Source organism: Peromyscus leucopus, chromosome 3 (genome assembly GCF_004664715.2).
Source record: "Peromyscus leucopus breed LL Stock chromosome 3, UCI_PerLeu_2.1, whole genome shotgun sequence".
Classification (NCBI taxonomy): domain Eukaryota; kingdom Metazoa; phylum Chordata; class Mammalia; order Rodentia; family Cricetidae; genus Peromyscus; species Peromyscus leucopus.
The window spans coordinates 38,565,102-38,588,878 of NC_051065.1; the positions used below are offsets into that span (position 1 = coordinate 38,565,102).

Below are 23,777 nucleotides of genomic sequence, written 5' to 3' on the forward strand. Positions count from 1 at the left end.
CTCTGCCTTCCAAGTGATAGGATTAAAGGCGTGTGTGCCATCATTTTCTGTCCTCTGTATTAGTAGATCTTCTGTTCTCTGACCCCAGATAAGTTTATTAGGGTACACAATATTTTGGGGAACACAATACCACCATACCACCCAGTCTGCAGCTGCTCAGACCCAAGTGAACACACAGAGGCTTATATTAATTAAAACTGCTCAGCCATTAGCTCAGGGTTTCCACTGACTAGCTCTTACATTTAAACTCAGCCCATTTCTGTTAATCTATATGTTGCCGCGTGTTCCATGGCTTTACCTGTGTGCCATTACATGCTGCTCCCTGGACAGCAGGCTGGCGTCTCCTGACTCAGCCTTCCACTTCCCAGACACTGTGACTACTATGATCTAATGAGAATATAGAGGGAAGCACCATGGTCAACATCTGGAGACAGTACAGACAGCTCAAGTGTGCTGGGGTTGGGAGCATGAACTATCAGGAAGAGAAGAGAATTTCCAGAGATTAGAACTGGACATTTTCATGGCAAAACAAATAAAAAAGGACTTTTCAAGAAAGGAGCATAATCAAAGATGAATAAATAGGCAATGAACATCTAACCATTGTGCACTCAAAGCAACTAAAACTCTGTCTCCAAGCCCAGCAGTACAGATACCAAGAATTACCTCCTGACTCTGGGGCACACAAACTGAGGGAGAGAACAGATCAAAGGAAGACCCCATCTGGAAGAAATCACATCCAAGCTGGGTCTAAGCAGGACCAAGGTTGATGAGGAAGGGGCAGAAGGGGAGTCCTACACACAGAAGTAATGGTGGGCAAAGCCATACAGCCAGAGAATATATCTTCTCCTTGGATAACTGAGGGGCACAGCCGGACGACAGCCAAGGGTTCTAGTGGGGAAGCAACGAGAATGGACCTCAGAGGCAGTCAGGGGCTAAAACAGACCAGCCTCATGCAAGGAGAGCAGAAGACACTCTTACTGTTTCATTTATTTCTTTTAGAGAGGTGCGTGTATGGCGATCACAGGACAACTTGCAGGAGTAAGTCCTCTACTTCCATGAGTCCTCTGAGATCTAACTCAGGTAGTCAGACTGAGAGGCAAGTGCCTTTACCCATGGAGCTATCATCTTGTTGGTGCCAGAAGACACTCTTAACCAGGGAAGCGATGGGAACAAATTTGAAGAACTTTGGTGGGCAAATGAAAAAGGTAGATGTTGAAAAACCAATGAAAGAGTCCCAATAATACCAATGAGTAAGAGGCAATGAAGAGGAAAAAAAGAAAGTAAGATTAAAAAGAAAAGAAAATGTAACAAGGAACACAGAGCAGAAGCCAAAGACCATTTCCAAATACTTGCTGAGTTAGGTGAGTAGACAAGGGTGCCACTCTCTACAAACAGGATGAATGAGAGAGAGGAGAGAGAGCACTGGACAGGATACAGGAGAAAGGAAAGGATGCTTTCCATTTCAGAAACGAGTGGTGCCGCTGGAACACCCAGACAGAGGCTGTTCACCGCAGCCTTTGAGTGAGTCTGTGGGCAGCTGGGAGGTGCTGTCGAGAAGTTGACAGCATACAAGCCTGAGAAATGTTTTTTTTTTTTTTTTTTTTTTTTTTTTTTTTTTTTTTTTTTAAGGAAAAGAGTCAGTTAAACACATTTACAGCACTGGAGGAAAAATTCATAGAAACAAACTGAAGCTGATGGGCCAGGGAAGGTGTGGGAAGTGGTGTTAGCAATTCAACTACAGTACAATCAAAGAATAACCTTCTGAACATAAAGCATGGACTTGGGAGTTAATTAATAAATTGCTTCAGTACAGATCACAAGGCAACTAAAACAGATGGTAAACTGCTAAAGTGAACTAATTTCCATCAGCCATTTAAATGTAACACTGTATAGTGTGGAAAGAAAGTCACGGAGTGAGGCTTCAGGAAGTGAGTCAGGCACTAGGGGCAAGCCATGCCTGTAAGGTCAGTGGAGAAGCTGGTCCTGACTCCTTCCTTCCTGGGCAGGCCATGCTCCACTCACGCCTGAGTGCCTCACTCACCCTTCTGCTCCATCTGGTCTGGGATTCTCTCCACACTTTGTTTCATACCCAAGTGTGGTGGTATTGTGTTCCCCAAAATATTGTGTACTCTAATAAATTTATCTGGGGTCAGAGAACAGACAGCCACTAGATACAAAGGCTAGAAAATGGTGGCACTCACACCTTTAATCCTAGCATTTCAGAGATAGAAATCCCTCTGGATCTCTGTGAGTTCAAGGCCACATTGGAAATAGCAAGCATGGTGACACACGCCTTTAATCCCAGAAAGCCAGCCTTTAATCCCAGGGAGTGGTGGTAGAAAACAGAAAGATATATAAGGCGTGAGGACCAGAAACTAGAAGCATTTGGCTGGTTAAACATGTGGCTGGTTAAGCTTCAGGCTTTCCAGCAGCAGTTCAGCTGAGAGCCATTGAGATGAGGACTCAGAGGCCTCCAGTCTGAGGAGACAAGACCAGCTGAGGATCCGGCGAGATTGTTGGTTACATCTACATCTGGTGCGCCCAACGTTCGTGTTACGAATTCATGAAAAAGCTGTTTGCCTGTGGCCTTGTGAGCCCCCGCTCAGGCCCAAGCTACACTCAGCCGGTTGTGGCGGCGCACGCCAGTTGGATTTGCTGAAGGAGGCAGAGGCAGGAGGATCGAAGTTTGAGGCCGGCCTAGGAGGTTTGGGAGAAGCTTTGGCCCAGACTGAACCACAAACAGTGGTGGGACCATGGAAGCAGTGGCTACTGCTCCACGTTGCCAGCTCCTTCTCATCATGTTGGTGACTGCGGTGATGCTGCTACCTGGAACAAAGGGTTTACTGCTGCTGGTTCAGAGAAGAATTGCCAGGACCATCATATTACAAGAAAGCATCGGCAAAGGTCAGTTTGGAAAAGTTTGGCAAGACAAATGGTGGGGAAAAATTGCTGTGAAGATTTTCTGTTCTAGGGAAGAATGTTCATGGTTCCCAGAGACAGACATTTATCAGACTGTGATTGTTCCAAACCACAGAGGAGGCACAAAAAAAAAAAAAAAAAAATCTGCATGGAACCATGACCGCACCTAACAGCAACTTTGAAATCTTCAAAAGGACTATGGTAAAGCCATTAAGCTAATTAACACCACGGAAAGATCTGCTTTGGACTACAAACTGCTTAGGACAATTTTGAGATGGCTAGCTGAGATGATCCAGCCTGACAGACTACTTGAACAAGGACTTGAAACAAGCCCTGAACTTTCCTATTATGCAGAGACTGGACAAACGATACAGGACTTGATGATTAACCCCAAAATTTTCTTTTCAAGATTCCCTAAAGATATCTTCACCCCTAGAAAGCAAAAAGAAAAAGAGAATATAGATATGAGATAGATCATCGAATCTACTCTGAGAAAAAAGATAAAGAAATAATAGGATAAATAGGTAGATCATTGAATCTACACTGAAGAAAAAGGGGAAGATATAAAAATGACAAAAGGTAGACTAATGAATCTATTATGAAAAGAAAAGAGAAAGAATATGGATATGATAAGATAAAAAGGGAGATTATGGAATCTACTTTTTAAAAGGAACTACTTGTTTTAAATAAGATAAATAATGAAAATTTTTTGGTCTGAGTTTATCAGATGTTACTGGACTGGACATTGTTAATATATATAATGGAGTTTTTATCTGAATCTGTCAAATGTTAATGGACTAGACATCATTAATGTAATTTTTGGCTGTATATATTGTATATACTTATTGGATAGTTTTTTTGTATTAGTTATAAGTTTTTTTAATTTTAGACAAAAAGAGAGGAAATGTGGTGGTATTGTGTTCCCCAAAATATTGTGTACTCTAATAAATTTATCTGGGGTCAGAGAACAGACAGCCACTAGATACAAAGGCTAGAAAATGGTGGCACTCACACCTTTAATCCTAGCATTCCAGAGATAGAAATCCCTCTGGATCTCTGTGAGTTCAAGGCCACATTGGAAATAGCAAGCATGGTGACACACGCCTTTAATCCCAGAAAGCCAGCCTTTAATCCCAGGGAGTGGTGGTAGAAAACAGAAAGATATATAAGGCGTGAGGACCAGAAACTAGAAGCTTTTGGCTGGTTAAACATGTGACTGGTTAAGCTTCAGGCTTTCCAGCAGCAGTTCAGCTGAGAGCCATTGAGATGAGGACTCAGAGGCCTCCAGTCTGAGGAGACAAGACCAGCTGAGGATTCGGCGAGGTGAGATAGCTGTGGCTTGTTCTGTCTCTCTGATCTACCAGCATTGACCCCAATAACTGGCCTCAGGTTTGATTTTATTAATAAGAACTTTTAAGATTCTTGCTACACCCAAGTCCTTTCCTTGGCATGCCCACTGGCACTGCCCTCCCACTGGTTCCTACAGAAATGCCCTGCCTCCAGACTTCATCCACTTGCCCTCTACATGGCAGGTAAAACTGTCCAGGTGGACTGGCCCAAATCATGAGGTCCAGGTTTGGTATGGGACCTTGTCTCAACAAATAGTGATCAAGGAAGACATCCAATGTCAACTTGAGGCCTACACATGCACACACACACACAAGCACACACACACATATACACACCAGCACACATATAGGTCCACATACACATGCACACACAAAACACAACACATATGCACTGACACATGGGTGAACAAGCATATACACATACATACACAACATACACACACACAAAAACTTTAATTCTCAGTGGCATGTTTTTGTGTGCTTGTTGATATGTTTGCTACTTGACTCATCTCAAAATATAAATGCACAGGAGCAAAGCTGTTTTCCCTAACCTGCTGTTTTTTCTCAGCATCCAAAAGAAAGCCCTATGTACTGTGTGCATCCTTAGATAGTTACAAGTAAATGATCAGATCTTCATTGCTTGTGACAGTCTCCTGGGTACTAAAAGTAAAGAAGCAATAAGTGGGAAAAAAAAAATGCCAAGGAGAATACACAGGCTTGCTTTCAGCACCAGGCAGTTGGGCTCTTATGATGAGCAAATGTATGGTGTGACATGGGAGAGAGACAAAATGGTTCCTGTCCTGTGGACAGAGACCTATCTGAAGAGGTGAAAGCAGTGAGGAGCGGGCTGAGGTGGGTGGCTTCATTGCCACCCAGGGCCATGGGCTGCTGCATCGCTCATGTCTGGGTTTATGGCGCTGCTGCTATTGCAGCGAAGGTCTGTGCTGATGTTCGTAGCTCCTGAGAGCACCAAAGGCCAAGAGGAAAAGGATGTTGAGTTGGCCCAGCTCCTCACTGGCTGCAATACTAGGGAGAACTGGTCCTGCCCTCAGCAGCTGCAGCACTCAGAAGAGCAGGCCTGCACTTCACCTGGGCAGCATAGTAGAGCCGACCCTGTTGCAGGGTGCAGCTGAGCCAGCACCAAAGGCGTGAGAGTGGGAGAACGGGCCCCACTTCTGTCTGTCATGTGGAGGTGTGGGCGGGAGAGATGTGCCCTCCTTACCCTCACCCCTCGATGCTATGGCAGATGAGGGACCTGACCCTCCCCTTTATCATTTGCAGCACTCAGGAGAGTAGCCCCTCACCTTGCCTAGGCAACACAGCAGAGCTGGCCCTGATAGTAGAGGAGTGGGACAGCCGACCCTGAGAGCATGAAAGCAGGAGAACCAGCCCAACCCCTTGCTCGTTGCTGCATAGGGTGAGCTAGCTGGGGCAATGCTGAAGAGCTCACCCTGGTGGTGAGGATGGGATAGCTAGCAGGCTGACCAACTATCCAGGCCCAGAACTAGGGTTATGAGTTGGCCCACCCCAACATCCACCCCATCTGTGATCTGCTGGAGTACACGAAGGGACCAGCCCTGCAGACCCAAAGCTGTAGGATCTCCATGACACAGGGCAACGGCAGGATAAACAAGAGGAGTCCTAGTGAGGGCCCAGTATCAACAGTGTAGCAGAAACCAGAGGCCTTGAACCAGACCAATGACTCTTTGCAATGAACACTGGCAAGTAAAGATACACAGACAAAAGAATTTGCTGCATGACTCACTGTGTCACACTGCAGCTTCCATGATGAGATTTTTTTCCTTTTTAAGAAATATTTTCAATTCTTATTTTCTTTTCAATTTTAGTTTATTTTATTGGGGGAGGGGTTGGGATCAAGATGCATGATGTAAAAACCATAAAGAAGATCCCTACCCCAGTTGCCAGTCAGCAGGGAAGACTCCTGCAGGCAGGCTTCCCACCAAAACCCCCCATCGGACCCAGCAATCTACAAGACCCATACCCTACCCCAATACCCATCCCCTTGCAACACCAGTGGCTTCCTGAGACATAGAATCTGCCAGCTCTGACTGGACCAAGAGCCCTGATAAGTCCAAGAGTGGCTCCCTGAGCCATAGAATCGGCTAGCTTAGATTGGACCAACAGCAACTCCCTGAGACACAGAATCTGGCAGCTCCAATTAGACCAAGAGCTAAGATTAGACCCAGAGGGGGCCCCCTTGCTCAGACACAGGTACCTCATGCACCTATTGGAGGAAGAAGATGGGTAGATGCCAGCGCAAAAATGCATACAACAACATAAAGAGCAATATGGCATCACTAGAACCTAGTGGTTCTACAATAGAAAGACCTGAACATCACAATGTAGAAGAAGCAGAAGAAAGCTATCTTAAAAATAACTTCATGAAGATGCTAGAGGTCTTTAAAGAGGAAACCCCTCCCCCTATTTTGTTTTTTGCAAAAATCAAGGTATATTCTAGGGTTTCCTGGTTGACCTCAACAGATAAACTGAGATGATAGTCTTAGTTCAGAAATGATCTGAATGTAGATTTACAGTCTACGTGTACAGCTGGCTAAGTGAGATCGCTTTCACAGTTCTGCATGTATCCCATCGGCTCCCCATTAGTCACTGAACTCTTAAAACTGGTATTGTAACATTATCACAATGTTTTGCACCAATTTTATAAACTTTACAGTACAATATGTGTTCCTTTCCTGAGGCAAACCATAGGTATATTTCTCAAGGTTCTGCTGCTATCAGCAGCGTTGATGGAGGATTTTTTATACATTTGTAATAGATAGAAATAAACCAGAAAAAAAAAGAAGAAAAAAAAAGTGGTGGAGGAAAAGGTGAACACTGCAAGAATACTCAAAAGGGCTGAGAGTTGCAAACGCCAAGAATGGCTTTGCATAGTAAATGGAATAGAACAGCTCTGAACTATAGCTTACTTTTCCTGGTTTGGTCTGACAGAATGATTGAATGCTTTTGTACAAAAATCAGAGCCTTAAAAACAAGGATTTGGTGAGAATGTAAAATGGTGTGCCACTTTGGCAAAACAGTTTGGTGGTTGGTCAAAATGCAAAACATTGTTACTCTGTTATTCAACAATTCTACCCTTAGGAATATATCCTCAAACTACTGAAAATGTGCACCTATGAAACATGTACATGAAGGTTTACAGCAGTGTGTTGCTAATAGTAAAAAAGTTAAAACAACTCAAATAGCTATCAAATACTGGAGAGAAATAAAATGTGGCTTATTCATACAATAGAATGTTATTGAGACATAAAAATGAATGAGAAACTGACAGATTAAATGACTTTGGTGAACCTTCATAATTTCATTTGTAGATCTTTCCATTTCTAATTTATAAATACATTTGGGGTTATAAATTATAAATGTACTGCCTCCTGTCAACATTGTATACTTCTATTTGATGATTTCTGTGTCAAACATTATATGGAAATGTTTCCAAGTATTTTCTGTATTAACTGTGAATGAATAGAACAAAATAAATTGCCTGTGATGGAAAAAAAATAAAATAAAGCACTATGCAGTCTATTTCTAGGAAAAAAAAAGAGGAAATGAAAACTTCCCTTAAAGAAATTGATGACAAGACAAAAAAAACATGGAAGAAATCAATAAATCCCTTAAAGAAAGCCATGAAAAAGCTATTACACATGTGAAGGAAACAGTTCAAGACCTGAAAAGTAAAATAGAAACAATGAAGAAGACACAAACAGAGGGAATGCTGGAAATAGAAAATCTGAGAAAATGAAAACAAGAAACACGGATGCAAGCATACCAACATAATACAAGTGATGGAAGAGAGAATGTCTGGTGTATAGGATACAATAGAGGAAATAGATTTGTCAGTCAAAGAAAATACCAAAGCCAAAAAAGTCATAACACAAAATGTCCAGGAAATCATGGACACCATGAAAAGGCCAAACCTAAGAATAATAGGGATAGAAGAAGGAGAAGAATACCAACTCAAAGGCACAGAAAATATATTCAACAAAATCATGGAAGAAAACTTTCCCAACTTAAAGAAGAAAATACCTATGAAGATACAAGAAGCTTATAGAATACCAAATAGACTAGACCCCCAAGGAAAGTCCCCTTGCCACATAATAATTAAACCACTAAATGTACAGAATAAAGAAAGAATATTAAGAGCATCAAAGGAAAAAGCCCAAGTGACTTGTAAAGGCAGACCCATCAGAATAATACCTTACTTCTCAATGGAGACTTTGAAAGCCAAAAGGTCCTGGACAGATATAATGCAGACACAAAGAGACCATGGATGCCAGCCTAGAATAATATACCCAGCAAAACTTTCAATCACCATAGATGGAGTGAACAAGACATTCCAATACAAAACCAAATTAAACAATACCTATCCACAAATCCAGCCCTACAGAAAGCATTAGAAGGAAAATTCCAACCTAAGGAAGTCAGATACACCCACAAAAACACAGGCAATAGATAACCCCACAGCAGTAAATCCCAAAGAAGGGAAATATACACACACTACCACCAAAAGATAACAGAAATTAACAATCACTAGTCATTAATATCCCTTAACATCAATGGACTCAATTCATCTATAAAAAGACAGAGGCTAACAGAATGGATATGAAATCAGGATCCATCCTTCTGCTGCATACAAGAAACACACCTCATCTTCAAAGACAGACACTACCGCAAAGTAAAAGGCTGGGAAAAGTCTTTCCAATCAAATGGACTTAAGCAAGATGGCATAGCTACCCTAATATCTAACAAAATAGACTTCCAACTAAAATCAATTAAAAGAGATCAGGAAGGACATTGCATCCTCATTACAGATCCACCAGGATGAAATTTCAATTCTGGAATTCATGCCCCCAATACAAGGGCACCCACATTTGTAAAAGAAACATTACTAAAGTTTAAATCACACATCAAACCCTACACATTAATAGCGGGAGACTTCAACACCCCACTCTCACCACTGGACAGATCTGCCAGCTCGAAACTTAACAGAGAAATAAGGGACCTAACAGATGTTATGACTCAAATGAGGTTGATAGATATCTACAGAACATTCCACCCTAACAAAAAAGAATATACCTGCTTCTCGGCACTGCACTTTTCTAACATCGAACACACACTCAGTCACAAAGCAAATCTCAACAGATACAAAAAAAAAAAAAATTGAAATAACCTTCTGTATTCTATGAGACCACCATGGCTTAAAGTTAGATTTCAACAGCAACAAAAATTACAGAAAGCCTACAATCTCATGGAAACTGAATAACACTCAACTCAATCACAAATGAGTCAAGGAAGAAATAAAAAAAGAAATTAAAGACTTCCTAGAATTCAATGAAAATGAATGTACTACATATCCAAACTTATGGGACACTATGAAAGCAGCACTAAAATGAAAATTTATAGCACTAAATGCCCACATAAAGAAGCTGGAGAAATCTCACACTAGTGACTTAACAGCACACCTGAAAGCTCTAGAACAAAAAGAAGCAAAGTCACCCAGGAGGAATAGATGACAGGAAATAATCAAATTGAGAGCTGAAATCAATAAAATAGAAACAAAGAGAACAATATAAAGAATCAATAAAACAAAGACTTGGTTCTTTGAGAAAATCAACAAGATAGACAAGCCCTTATCTAAACTAACCAAAAGGCAGAGAGAGAGAGCATCCAAATTAACAAAATCAGAAATGAAAAGGGAGACATAATAACAGACAATGAGGAAATTCAAAGAATCATCAGGTCATACTTCAAAAACCCGTACTCCACAAAACTGGAAAATTTAAAAGAAATGGGACATGTGCAGCCTTGAGGCAGGGGAAGGGGCTTGGACCTGCCTCTACTGGCTGGGAGGCCTTGCCTTCTTGTGGGGAGGAGTGGGGGGTGGGTTGGGAGGGAGAAGCTAGGGAGACGGGAGGAGGGAAGAGGGGGATCTTTGATTGATGTGTAAAATGAATGGGAAAATTTTCTTAATTAGAAAAAAGAAAAACACAAAAAATAAATAAAAAGAAAGTTAAAAGAATTATTTATAAATGTGACACTGGAATCCAAAGAACATATGATTTGACAGGAGAAACAGACAAAAAAACGAGGATATTTAAAAGAATTAGAAACTGTTCATAATGATAACTGTTAGGTCTCAAACCTTGAACAAAGGTTAACTAAGGTGCTTATTAACATATCAAAGCTGACACTGGCCCCCAGGTTCTCCCAACACCCCTCAGGCCCTACCTGTTAAGGGGTCTTTCTTGATTGGCATACCCCACCTTCTCCCTTAACTTCTCCAGCTCAGGGTCTGGGCGGCCCTTGCCCATGTGTTCTTCCCTGTATAACCCAGTCAGTTTGGCTACATGGTCCTTTCGGCCCTTCTGCCTCTCGCCCTCTCAGCCAGTCTTTTGTTCGTTGGCTCCTCTCTTGCTGTCCACCCCCATCTCCTCACATGGACCAGCTCAGTCTGACCACATCCACTCTGGACTCTTCCAGATATCTGCCTCTGGCTGTGCTCTCCCTCACAATAAACCTTCACCTCAACCCCTTAGAAGCAGTCCTGTCCTCCTTTTATTTCCTTTTTTCATTCAGTAACTATTTCCAAGAATACCAGGCCTCCACAACACAGATGATTTCAGTCATCATAGTCAGGAGAAACCTCTTGGATGGAGCCATGGAAGCCGACACATGGAAAGAACCCCAGCTAAGCTATCAGTGTGGCGCAGCAGCACTCGGGGCAAGAGTGAGCACACACATGAAGCCCCCTCCATGCTTTTTTTCTGAATGTCCTCCCAGTATTTTCCTCTTGTGTGTTTCATGTTTCCATCTCGGGTTTATAGGCACATATAGACACCATGCAGCCCACTCTCATTTTACAGTGGAAAATACAAGTGTATACTCTTTTTGCTAGGAATTCTCAATCTTCAGACTGAGGAGTCGGTGAGCTAAGAGAACCAGCAGAGCTGTGTTTGGGATCCAGTCTTCCTGACTTTCGACCTGATGGCTTCAACTCAGCAGTTAGTTTGCTGTATGCCAGGCATTGTTCCAACCCTTCCTAAATGCTGACTGGTCTTACGAGAACAAATGCAAAGGGTATCCTTCTGCACTTCCACCACTATGAGACACCCTAGAAATAAGAAGATAAGCAGCCCAGGATCACACGGCCAACTACACAGTCAGCCACCCAACTACAGAACACATCCTTCCAATTTCCACCCAGCTGCCTCCCGCTGTGGTGCAGTTTTTCATCTCTCAGATGATATATCACTTTTGAAAGCATGGTTCCTGATGAAATTAATGGAGCTGTAAAACTCTTGAACACTTTGGATTAAAATCAAGTGTAAAGTTGCTAGCATCACTGAAGCAATGAAAACAGTCTGGGGTAGGCAACTCTTACCATTCCTAAAAGCAATTCTGAAATGCTTTGTATCTCCAGCTCTTTCATTCGCACCACAAATCAAGCCAACAAACACATAGTTCCTTGATAGAGCAGTGCAGTTTGGAAACTCTAGTCTGAAGTTCATTCGATACAGAGCCACGGAACTTTCAATCACTTTCTGCTTGGTTAGTTAAGGTCAGACTGACCCATGGGGTTATCAAAACATGGATTTGAGAAGTCATTGAGCATACGCTTTGATTTTACAATTCCAAGTAATTTAACTCAACAAGCCTGAATTATCTGGTTCTTCCCCAGTCTGGCCATGCTTTAATAGCTATCCAGGTTTTAGGGGATTTTTTTCCCAAGTGAGATGAGTCAGCCATGCTGTAACAATCTGAAGGTGTTTTTTAAACTGTTTTTGCAAGTCCATGTGCTTTGCATCTTTTACAAACAAAAAGTCACAGCTACTTAAAGTCATAAGGCAAGATTTATATTGTTAGCTAATCAAACAACTGCATTACTTAGAAACATTTTTCAAACTCCAAATTCATCAACATAAGGCTTTTTTCTGTGTTGTGTGTATTTTCATGGAAAGCTGTCTTTGCCAACACAGTTAATATTCTGATACCACTCTTTGGTGCCACCCTGTGCCCTGACGTCAAAGCCTATTCTTAAGGGAAAACTCCACCCATTTCTCTCTTCTCTCCTGCTTTCCTCTCACAAGGCATGCACCTTGTGAACCCCTTGCCCTTCTTCTCTCGATCTCTCTTTCCCTCTTTCTCTTCCTCCTCCTCTCTCCCCCTACCAAATAAAACTCTTCACTGAGTGCTGTCTGCATGGCATCTCTGTTGCTCAGCCACCATGGAGCACCTAGGCTCTATCCACCTGCACATGTAATATCATAACAAACCCTCCCACCAGCCTTGAGTTTGCCTAGCAGTTTGACTGATAGTATATGAGCACGACCATCTGTTAAGGAAGCAGCATTCCTTAACGAGCAAAAATGATACTAAAGAAATGATCGCAAAAACAGTAACCTGAATTGTTTTCAGTTGGTAGAACCAGACCTAAAAACTGCATATTTTCAACAGTACACACAATTCTGAAGAAATGGTGAATGATCTGCTTGCCAACCAAACTGCACCATTTTGTGTTTTGTTCCTAGGACCCATCCTGAGGTCCTCCTTCTCCTACCCCATCACCAGCACCCCAATGGGCCTTGCCCACAAATGCAGGGTAAGTCCACTGCCCTGTTGCAAGCCACAACAGTTGGAGGAGAGGGTAAGTGACCCGCCTAGCAGCTGGATTGTCCCCACTGCCTAGAACCAATTTCCCCAAGACCCATTGCACTGCCCAACCTCCCCCACCTGATGATCCTCCCTGAGGCCAGCTCTTCCCCCCAACTCTGGCAGACTTCAGTGACTCAGGTAGAGGCCATACCAGTCTGAAAAACAGCACCACTTCTGGGCCATTGCTTGTCCCAGATTTCCAACTCTGTTGGAATCCTACTGCTGGGGTGCACAGTCTGAGGAGGGACTTCAGGAGGGACCACACCAGGGATAGATCACACTCAGGTATAGACCACACCAATTGAAAGAATAGGTGCAGACCACAGCAGCCAGAAAAATACCCCGTGCCAGTTACCAGAAGAGAGACCCCTTCCCCTGCTGCACAACAGGCCAAGCTAAGCACCAGAAGGCCAACTCCCGACTTAAACAGAGACTCCTTACTAGAGCAGAGGTCACACTAGCCACCAGAAATCCAGACCACAAAGACTAGAAGACCAAAAAAGAAACAGAAATCAAGGAATAAAACACCCATCAAACAAAGACAAACTAAAAAATCAGGACCTAGACCTATGATCAACCCCAAGCCAGATGTCTAAACACAGTGTAAGAACACGATCAACAACAGCCAGGGCAATATGGCACCACCAGATCCCAGCTATCCTATTGCAAGACCTGACTATTCCATCACAGTTGAAGAACAAGAAAACAACTTTAAAAACAACTTTATAAAGGTGATAGAAGTCCTTAAAGAGGAAATGAAAGAAAGCCCTTACAGAAACTTAGGAAAAGAAAAAAAATGGATGAAATCAATAAATCCCTAAAAGAAAGCCAAGAAAAAAATGAACAAACAGATGAAGGAAACAGTTCAAGATCTGAAAATGAAAATAGAAGCAATATAGAAAACACAAATGGAGGGAATCCTGGAAATGGAAAATTGGGGTAAGCAAACAGGAACAAACAGATGCAAATATCACCAACAGAATACAAGAGATGAAAAAGAGAATCTTAGGTGTTGAAGACATGATAGAGGATAATAGATTCATAGGTCAAAGAAAATGTTAAATCTAAAAAAAAAAATTTTAACACAAAACATCCAGGGAATCTGGGACACTATGGAAAGACCAAACGTAAGAATAATAGGAATAGAAGGAGGAGGAGCATCCCAGCTCAAAAACCCAGACAATATATTTAACAAAACCATAGAAGAAAATTTTTCTAACCTAAAGAAGGACATGCCTATAAAGGTACAAGAAGCCTACAGAACACCAAATAGACTGGAGCAGAAAAGAAAGTCCCCTCGCCTAATAATAATCAAAACACTAAACATACAGAGCAAAGAAAGAATATTAAAAGCAACAAGGGGGGAAAGGCTAAGTAACATAAAGGCAGACCTATTAGAATCACACCTGACTTCTCAACAGAGACCCCAAAATCCAGAAGGGCATGGACTGATGTCTTGCAGACTCTAAGAGACCATGGATGTCAGTCCAGACTATAATACCTAGCAAAACTGTCAATCACCATAGATGATAATCACTGTAGATAAAATAAGGTAGTTTATGACAAAATCAAATTTGAACAACATCTATCCACAAATCCATCCCTACAGAAGGTAATAGAAGGAAAACTTCAACCCCAGGTAGTTAACTACACCCACAAAAACACAGGAAATAGATAATCTTATACCAGCAAAACCCAAAGAAGGGAAAGATATACACAAACACACTCACACTACCACCACTACCACCAACAAAAATAACAGGAATGAACAATCAATGGTCATTAATATCCCTCAATATCAATGGATTCAACTCACCAATAAAAGCCAGAAGTTAACAGAATGGATACAAAAAAAAAAAAAAAAAGGATCCATCCATCTGCTGCATACAAAAAACACACCTCAACATCAAAGACAGACATTACCTCAGAGTAAAGGATTGGAAAAAGATTTTCCAATCAAATGGACCTAAGAAGCAAAGTGATGTAGCTATCATAATATCTAACAAAATAGAATTCCAACCAAAATTAATTAAAAGAGATAGAGAAGGGCATTTCATATTTATCAAAGGAAAAGTCTACCAAGATGATGTCTCATCTATGCCCCACATGTAAGGGTACTCACAATTGTAAATGAAACATTACTAAAGCTTAAGTTACACATAGAACCTCACACATTAATAGTGGAAGACTTTAACACCCCACTCTCACCAATGGAGAGGTTATCTAGACAGAAGATAAACAGAGAAATAATGGAACTAACATGTTATGACGCAAATGAACCTAACATATCTACAGAACATTCCACCCAAACACAAAAGAACATACCTTCTTCTCAGTACCACATGGAACCTTCCCCAAAATTGACCATATACTTGGCCACAAAGCAAGTCTCAACAGATACAAAAAAATTTGAAATAACCCCCTGTATCTTATCAGATCATTGTGGATTAAAGCTGGATTTCAACAACAGAAAGCCTAAAAACTCATGGAAATTGAACTCTACTAAGTTACCACTGGGTCAAGGAAGAAATTAAAGACTTCCTAGAATTCAATGAAAATGAATGTTCAACAAACTCAAACTTACGGGACACAATGAAAGTGGTGCTAAGTAGAAAGTTCACAGCACTAATGCCTTCATGAAGAATTTGGAGAGATCATATACTAGCAGTTTAAGAGCACACCTGAAAGCTCTTGAACAAAAAGAAGTAGATACACCCAAGAGGAATAGACAGCAAGAAATAATCAAACTGAGGGCTGAACTCAATAAAATAGAAACAAAGAGAACAATACAAAGAATCAATGAAACAAAGAGTTGTTTCTTCCAGAAAATCAACAAGACAGACCATCCCTTATTCAAATTAACTAAAAGGCAGAGAGAGAATATCCAAATTAATAAAAAGAAACAAAAAAGGGGACATAACAACAGACTCCGAAAAATCCAGAGTATCATTAGGTCACACTTAAAACCCTGTACTCCACAATATTGGAAAATCTAAATGAAATGGACAATTTTCTGGATAGATACCACATACCAAAGTTAAATCAAGAACAGATAGACAAGTTAAATAGACCTATAACCCCTAAGAAAATAGAAGCAGCCATTAAAAGTCTCCCAACCAAAAAAAAGCCCAGGGCCAGATGGTTTTAATACAAAATTCTACCAGATTTTCAAAGAAGAGCTAATACCAATAGTCCTCAAATTATTCTACACAATAGAAACAGAAGGAACATTGCCAAATTCTTTCTATGAAGCCACAGTCACTGATGCACAAAGACAACAAAAAAAGAGAGAATTACAGACCAATCTCCCTTATGAACATTGATGCAAAAATACTCAATAAAATACTGGCTGACTGAATCCAAGAACACATCAGAAAAGTATCCACCATGATCAAGCGGGATTCATCCCAGGGATGCAGGGATGGTTCAACATAAAAAAAATCTGTCAATGTAATCCACCACACAAACAAACTGAAAGAAAAAAAAACATGACCATCTCATTAGAAAAAGTCTTTGACAAAAATCTAACACCCCTTCATGATAAAGGTCTTGGAGAGACAAGGGATACAAGGGACATTCCTAAACATAATAAGAGCAATATACAGCAAATCGGTGGAGGGATCTATTGTGGAGTCCAGGGCAATTAGAGGCCAAGGAGAGCACAGCCACCTAAACTAAACCCTTTGCTACAGAGAGGATGAAAAGAAAATAACACAAGACAGTCATGTCTGTGTATTCTAATGAAAAAACATAGCATTCATTAACTCATGAGGAAATTTAAAACAAGCCAAATTTGAGAGATGCTCTATAATAAAGCATGCCTAATTTTCCTTTCAAAGGACCCAAAATTAAAGACTGTGGAATTGTTCTGGATTAAAGGAAATCAAGGAGACATAGACCAACTACAACATGCAATCTGGACTGGTCTCTTAGGCTAGAACGTTATTGGAAAACCAAGAGTCTGACGATCTTGATGGCTAACTGTAAGAGAATGCCCTGGCTACAGCTCTTCAGGAAAAATAACTCTTTGTACCTGAAACTTCTCTGTAAGTCCTAGGTTATCACAAATGAAATATGCTGGAGAGTGATAATGTTTAAAGCAAATGTAATTTTAAAATTGTAGAGCTATGAATACATAGAACCAGACCTACTTCAACAGTGACTAAAACCATAAAAGGGAAAACAAAAGCATGCTGTCATAGGTTCTTACAGTATATGCAAAGGAGCATGAAATTATTTGAAGGTCTTAAAATGTGTAACATAAGCCCTGATAAACAAGGAAGTATTAGCAAAGACAGAAAAAAGTCACGGAAAAAAAAAAAAAGCTATATATGTGTCAACAGTATGGAATCACTCAGACAAACCACTGAGAGTGGTGTACTGATGTGGCATAAAGAGAAGTTACTAGGGTGAGAGTGATAGATTTTATTAACTAAAGCTTTAAATTTCTTGACATCAAAATACCCTAGAGGCAAAAGAGATAATGTTAAGTGTGGTGGAGGGAAATACTCAAATATATTCTAGATAAAGGGTTAATGTTGCCAAAATATATAAAGAACAAGTGTGAATTACAATAAAAAGAGAGGACATGAGCAGGTAATTTATAAAGGAGGAAATCACAGGCAAAACATACTTACCCTAACTCCAGGCCACACACAAATCGCAAGGCCTACCATATTTAACAGCCCTACCCACCTGCATTATCGCTTGTTCTGGTAGTGCTGAGACGTCAAATTCCACAGGCGCAGCCGCGGCAGCAGTGTCAGAGGAACTCCGCTCAGGGCTAAGGAGCTTTTCCTCGGGTACTTTGGATTTCAGCTTCCATTTTCTCAACTGAAGTTCATGTTTTAAAATCTGTAATGAAGATAACTTATAAATTCCATGGAATTGTCCTAAGGGTCAAATGCAATGATCCACAGGAAACACGTATTGGCCTAATACAGCACCAGCTACACATTGTTGATTATAATTATGACCTAAATGATGATTTTCCAAGGGAACACAACATTCTCTGGACTCCCTCAGCTTTTACAGACCTTTTCCATTAGCTGTCATAAATATTGGCACAGGCCACCCCCTGAAAGACCTGGTGTCATCTCCTCTTTTAGAGATAAGAGAATTGTGGGCCATAAAGTGGAGTTTCCAGCAATGGAATCCACTAGTGTTTAAGGACACAGGAGAAAAGTGTTAACAAGGAGATGATTAAAAGAGAGGAGTCAAGGAAAAGTTTCGGAAACCTGTCTGATTTATCACCACAGCAAGTCCCACTTGAATGTGACACATTTCCTGAAAATTGTAATGAGAAAGCACTTCCATGGACCAATGAGGATTTTGTACACACAATTATAGTATGAGGTATTTACCATACAACCTCAGGAAGGGTACATATTGGAAAGCCAGCATGCACAGGTATCATCAGCACATACCTGTTATCTTCACTCACTGATTGCAGAATGACTGTTGGCCAAGAAATTGTACTGCTCGTGGGGAATGAATTCCTAAGCACTCATCTAACTACAATTTATAAAGGATAGTAGAATATTGCTAATCCACACTCTATATACCAATCAGGGTATGCCGAACATCAGGCCCAACAGGACGCCGACTTTTCTTGGGTTGGTTGGAGTTGACTATCTCACTGTTAGACCATCAGTCATCAGCAAAGGGCAGTGGTCACAACACTAGCTTAGTGCACAAAGTGGTTGCAAGCGTGGCGTGAGCAGAGATGCCCAGTGGTGTCCAAGCAAAGATATCTAACTTGTAATTATGAAATGGTTTCCACAATAGGGAAAATAGAGGGCAGCATGCAACAAAGCCAATTCAATGTCTGTACGTTGTACACATCTAGAAAGCAGGAACTATGCTTTGTGCACCGCAGACTCTAGTGTTTACCAAGCTTCGCACACGCTCTGCCTGCACACGAGGGACTGACCTCCAACAGCTTAACAGACTGCGAGTGAGTGGGACTGTTGACCCCGCCCTTGGAGGGCAAGGGTTTAATTTCAACTTCTTTTTTTCTTTCCTACTTGTCTCAACTTTGTATTTTAAAGACCACTCACAAAGTATTGCTTACTAAGTAATGTAACTACAAAAATCTCAAGCATAGCTCTGCTGTGAGATGTTCTGTATGTCCTGTGGGAGCCTGTTCTCGGGTTCCTCGTGGCTTTACCCAGAAGGTCCGCATAGAGAATGATTAGGACCGCGGGCCTGAGTGCAGGTGTCTGAGATGGTCTGCACTTGGCTGTGCTGGGGGATGGTCTGTATGTCAAGTTGCTCTGATTGGTCAATAAATAAAACAATGATTGGCCCGTGGCTAGGCAGGAAGTATAGGCAGGACTAACAGAGAGGAGAAATAAAAGAACAGGAAGGCAGAAGGAGTCACTGCCAGCTGCCACCCTGACAAGCAGCATGTAAAGATGCCAGTAAGCCACGAGCCACATGGCAAGATATAGATTTATAGAAATGGATTCATTTAAGATATTAGAACAGCCAGCAAGAAGCCCGCCACGGCCATACAGTTTGTAAGCAATATAAGTCTCTGTGTTTACTTGGTTGGGTCTGAGCGGCTGTGGGACTGGTGGGTGACAAAGATTTGTCCTGACTGTGGGCAAGGCAGGAAAACTCTAGCTACATAGCTCTGTATCTGATTCAAGTACTCTAACATTCTAAAACAATTGATGCAGTAAAATAGTGAAATAATGTAAGCAAAAGAAGGTAGTTTTAAGTTTGCAGGTGGTTCCTTAGGTCCTCCCTTTTAATTGCTTAAATTATGGGTGAATGTTTTAGTTATAAATAATCCTTCAATATTAGTAATTAGTAATTACTAATTTAATCAGTAATTTAAAAACATTAGTAATTTAAAGAAAACATTTACTATTGAAACTGTGACATTAAATATTAGAAAAGAAAAGCAATTTAATCTCATTTAGAAAAGGAACAGGCCAGGTGGTGGTGGCTCACGCCTTTAATCCCAGCACTAGGGAGGCAGAGTCAGGTGAATCTCTGTGAGTTCAAGGCCAGCCTGGTCTACACATCAAGATCCAGGACCAGCACCAAAACTACACAGAGAAATCCTGTCTTGTTAAAAAAAAAAAAAGAAAAGGAACAAATTTACTGAGTCCTTATCATTCTTTATTTTATCCATATCAGAGACTCTTGTAGTTTAGACATCTAACATCTCAATTGATTAAACAGAACTTTTAGTGTCTTCATCAATATCTTTAAGCAAAATATTAAAATATTTCCTTCTTTTAAACAAATAGTGTCTAATATCATACCAACTCATCTTCTCTCGTCTTACTCTTGTGTCTGGCTTTCTCCTTCCATTTTGCTAGGATAATTTTTTGCCTTTGGACATAGAACATCTGTCGCAACCGTAACAGTGAAACTGCAGGAAATGTACTAGGTTATTGCATGTAGTGAAAGCTGCTTCTAAAAATACTATAAACTAATATATCTGACAGTTTCTGCTTCATTTTAATCACACTAAAATTAATTACCACTGATAGCATTAGATAATGCTCTAGAGACTTTTTTAAACCTGTGAATATCCCCTTTGCCCTTAGAGATTTTATATATATATATATATATATATATTTCTTTTCTGAAAAACAAATTTATCTTTTACAAAACTGGAACTTCTAAGCATTTCATACCAATCATAATCACCACATAGTATTGAGATCCAATGTCTTTGAATTATGTGTTCTAGAATTAAGTAGATTGCCTGACACATGTAAACTAGAGGTCCATAACTCAAACATAGAAACCAGAAAAAGCAAACAGGCTGGGGAGCAGGAAGCCTCCTCAAGTTCACCTGGCTGCGCTGGCTGCACTGGCTACACTGGCTGTGCTGGCTGCACCTGGCTGCACACTGGCTGCACTGGCTGCACACTGGATGCACACTGGATGCACTGGCTGTGCTGGCTGCACCTGGCTGCACACTGGCTGCACCTGGTTGCACACTGGCTGCACCCTGACTGCACACTGGCTGCACTGGCTGTGCTGGCTGCACCTGGCTGCACACTGGATGCACTGGCTGCACACTGGATGCACACTGGATGCACTGGCTGTGCTGGCTGCACCTGGCTGCACACTGGCTGCACCTGGCTGCACACTGGCTGCACCTGGCTGCACACTGGCTGCACACTGACTGCACCTGACTGCACACTGGCTGCACCTGGCTGCACACTGGCTGCACCTGGCTGCACACTGGCTGCACCTGGCTACACTGGCTGTACCACCTGGCTGCAGGCTCCCCTATTTTCTCTCAGAAATTAAGGTTCAGTGTTTTCTCTTTATCTTTGGTTTGGGTTTTCACTTTCAACTGAAAATAGATATCTGAATTGTATGTGAATACTTCTGATATTTAAACTTTGGCAATGTTGTTTTTCATTTGAATGCTGTGCAAACAGAACAAAACATGACAGCAAGCAGTTTCCAGCACCACAGGTGAAAGTCTAAAGTCTCTGTTCTTTGGTTCTGCCTGTCAACCTCACTGAACATCATTGAGCATCTCCCTGGAGTCTCACTGAACATCAGTTTTGTCCTAAGATCTTCTCTTTGAGAAGGCAGAACTCAGCTAGGTCAGCTAATGACCAGTTCCCCCACTGGGCAGTTGTCACCAACTGAGAACTGGATGTGCGTTCACAATGCCACATCTGCTGTGTTCTCATTAATTCCCCAGGCTCTGCTTCTTCCTTGCACTGAAGCCATCTCAGTTATCAGAAGAGCTCAGCACCAAGACTAAGTTCAGCTCCCGACAGAATGGCAAAGCCAGGTCTGTCCACCTAATATAATGTCTTTTCAAGGACAAATTAGCTTACAAATATCAATGCTTTCAGACTGAAACACAAATGGATGGTTTCTGTAAGACAGTAATTTCTTCTATTCATTTTCAGTTAAATACTTCTTACTTGAGTTGTTATCTATCAAAATTATGTTTCTATACATGTAAAGGCTAACGTTGATTTCAGCTTGTATCGCTTAAATTGTAACAAGTATATTCTGGGAGGTATTAGCATATTTTTTCAAAACCTCATTTTTATATCAATTGATATTACTATATTATATATCTTCTAAACTAGATTAGAATATTTATTAGACATTTAAGACATTGCATGACGTAAGAATATAATAAAACACTTCTAATGGTACTACTTTGATAATCACAGGTTAGGCTTATTATTTAGAATTTTTGACAATAATCAAAACTTTAAGTTTTTCATAATCAAGAGTTGTATAGAACATAACTTGACTTGAGGGTAGAAAAAGAGGAACAGTGTCCATGAACTGTGACCATACAAATGTAACTTGGGTCTTTTTGAGAGATTATGTAACTTTGGGGTTTCTATTTTCATGGATATTAAATGTATGTGTGTTTTGCCTGCATATGTATGTCTGTGGACCAGGTGCATGTCTGGTACTCATGGAAGTCAAAAAAGGAAATCAAATCCCCTGGCCATGGAGTTATGGACAGTTTTGGGTGCTAGGAATTGAGCTCCCATCCTCTGGAAGAGCAGCCAGTGCTCTTACCTGGCTGAGCCATCTCTCCAGCCCCAAAAGATGATGTAACTTTGGTGACTTGGTTTAAATTACAAACAGGAATATAAATCTTGACAGTATAATATCTGCTTTATAAATATGTGACTATTTTGCATTGTGAGTTAGGGAGGCATAAGATGACACAGAGTATATAATGACACAGGGCAGAGTCAGGAGGATGTGAACCATAGAAAAGAGGAGGCTGGAATTAAGGAATTGGAGAGCAGAAAGGGGGACAAAAGAAAGAGGACCATTGACACCATGTAGTTCCACCTGAGTGTGCATGGGAGCTGTGGAAAGAAAGGCAAAGCAGAGAAGAGATGGAGCTAAAGAGAAGGGAAGGGCAGACATAGGAAAAGGCTTGGGAAAAAGAAAAGTCACCAGGTAACAGAGCAAGAAGCCACAAAAGATGGGAGGAAGGTGCTGAGAGCCAAGGAGAACCTAGAGGGGCAGAAAAGTCAAGAAACTGGTGCAAGGCATCCTGACTCTCTCAAGAGCTTGCAGTTCATTCAGGATTTTGAAGAGCATCATTCCCTACTATGACAACCTTGTGACATGCTAGCCAGTTAACCAGTCGCTAACCCTTCATCATGTTTATGTTAAAACCTTCACAGTCCACTTTGAGGCAGGGACAGACAACAATGCTCAAAAGGAAGTGATTTTTCAGCTGGGTGTGGTAACTCACACCTGTAATCTCAGAATACCAGGGCTGAAGCAGGAGGATTGTCTTCAATTCAAGGCCTCCTAGGCTACATAGTAAGACCTTGTCACAAGAGCAAGAGTAAGATCACTGATTTTTCTGGTTGGTCACAACCTCAGGTATAAGTTAGTATCCAGAACTGCAACAAAAAGGCTGGGTCCTCTGACCCTGCTAAGATCACATATGTGTTGTCCATGCATCACATTCCAAGAAAATGGTTTCTTTAAGCTTCTCCACATGGACATTAAAGGAAATATGGATAAGGAATGCAGACTGTAGTCAACTGGTCTCTAACAAGAACTAACTAGCACTGTATTATGCATAAAAGCTTGAAGTAACTAGGCCTAGTAGTCCAGGCCTGTGATCTCAGCTACCAGGGAGGTAGAGGATTGCAAGTTCAAGGACCACCTAGGCAACTTAGCAAGACTTTGTCTCAAATTGAAAAGGAAAAAGGGGTCTGTGGATATAGCTCCATGGAGGAGTGCTTGCTTGGTATGTACAAGGCCCTAGGTTCAGTACCACACAAAAAAGCTAACGGTAGTTCCTTATTTATATAAACACAATAAAAGTATATGTAT

General features: G+C 41.2%; 1 protein-coding gene across 1 annotated transcript in view; it reads right to left on the reverse strand.

Moving 5' to 3' along the window:
* Window positions 1-23,777, reverse strand: part of Fbxl13 (F-box and leucine rich repeat protein 13) — a 216,205-nt gene that overhangs the window by 138,116 nt on the left and 54,312 nt on the right. Inside the window, exons 6-7 of the mRNA XM_028890932.2 lie at window positions 20,234-20,343; window positions 17,648-17,810 (exon numbers count right to left, since the gene is read on the reverse strand). Coding sequence (XP_028746765.1) covers window positions 17,648-17,810; window positions 20,234-20,343 — 273 coding nt within the window. The remainder of the gene's footprint in view (window positions 1-17,647; window positions 17,811-20,233; window positions 20,344-23,777) is intronic.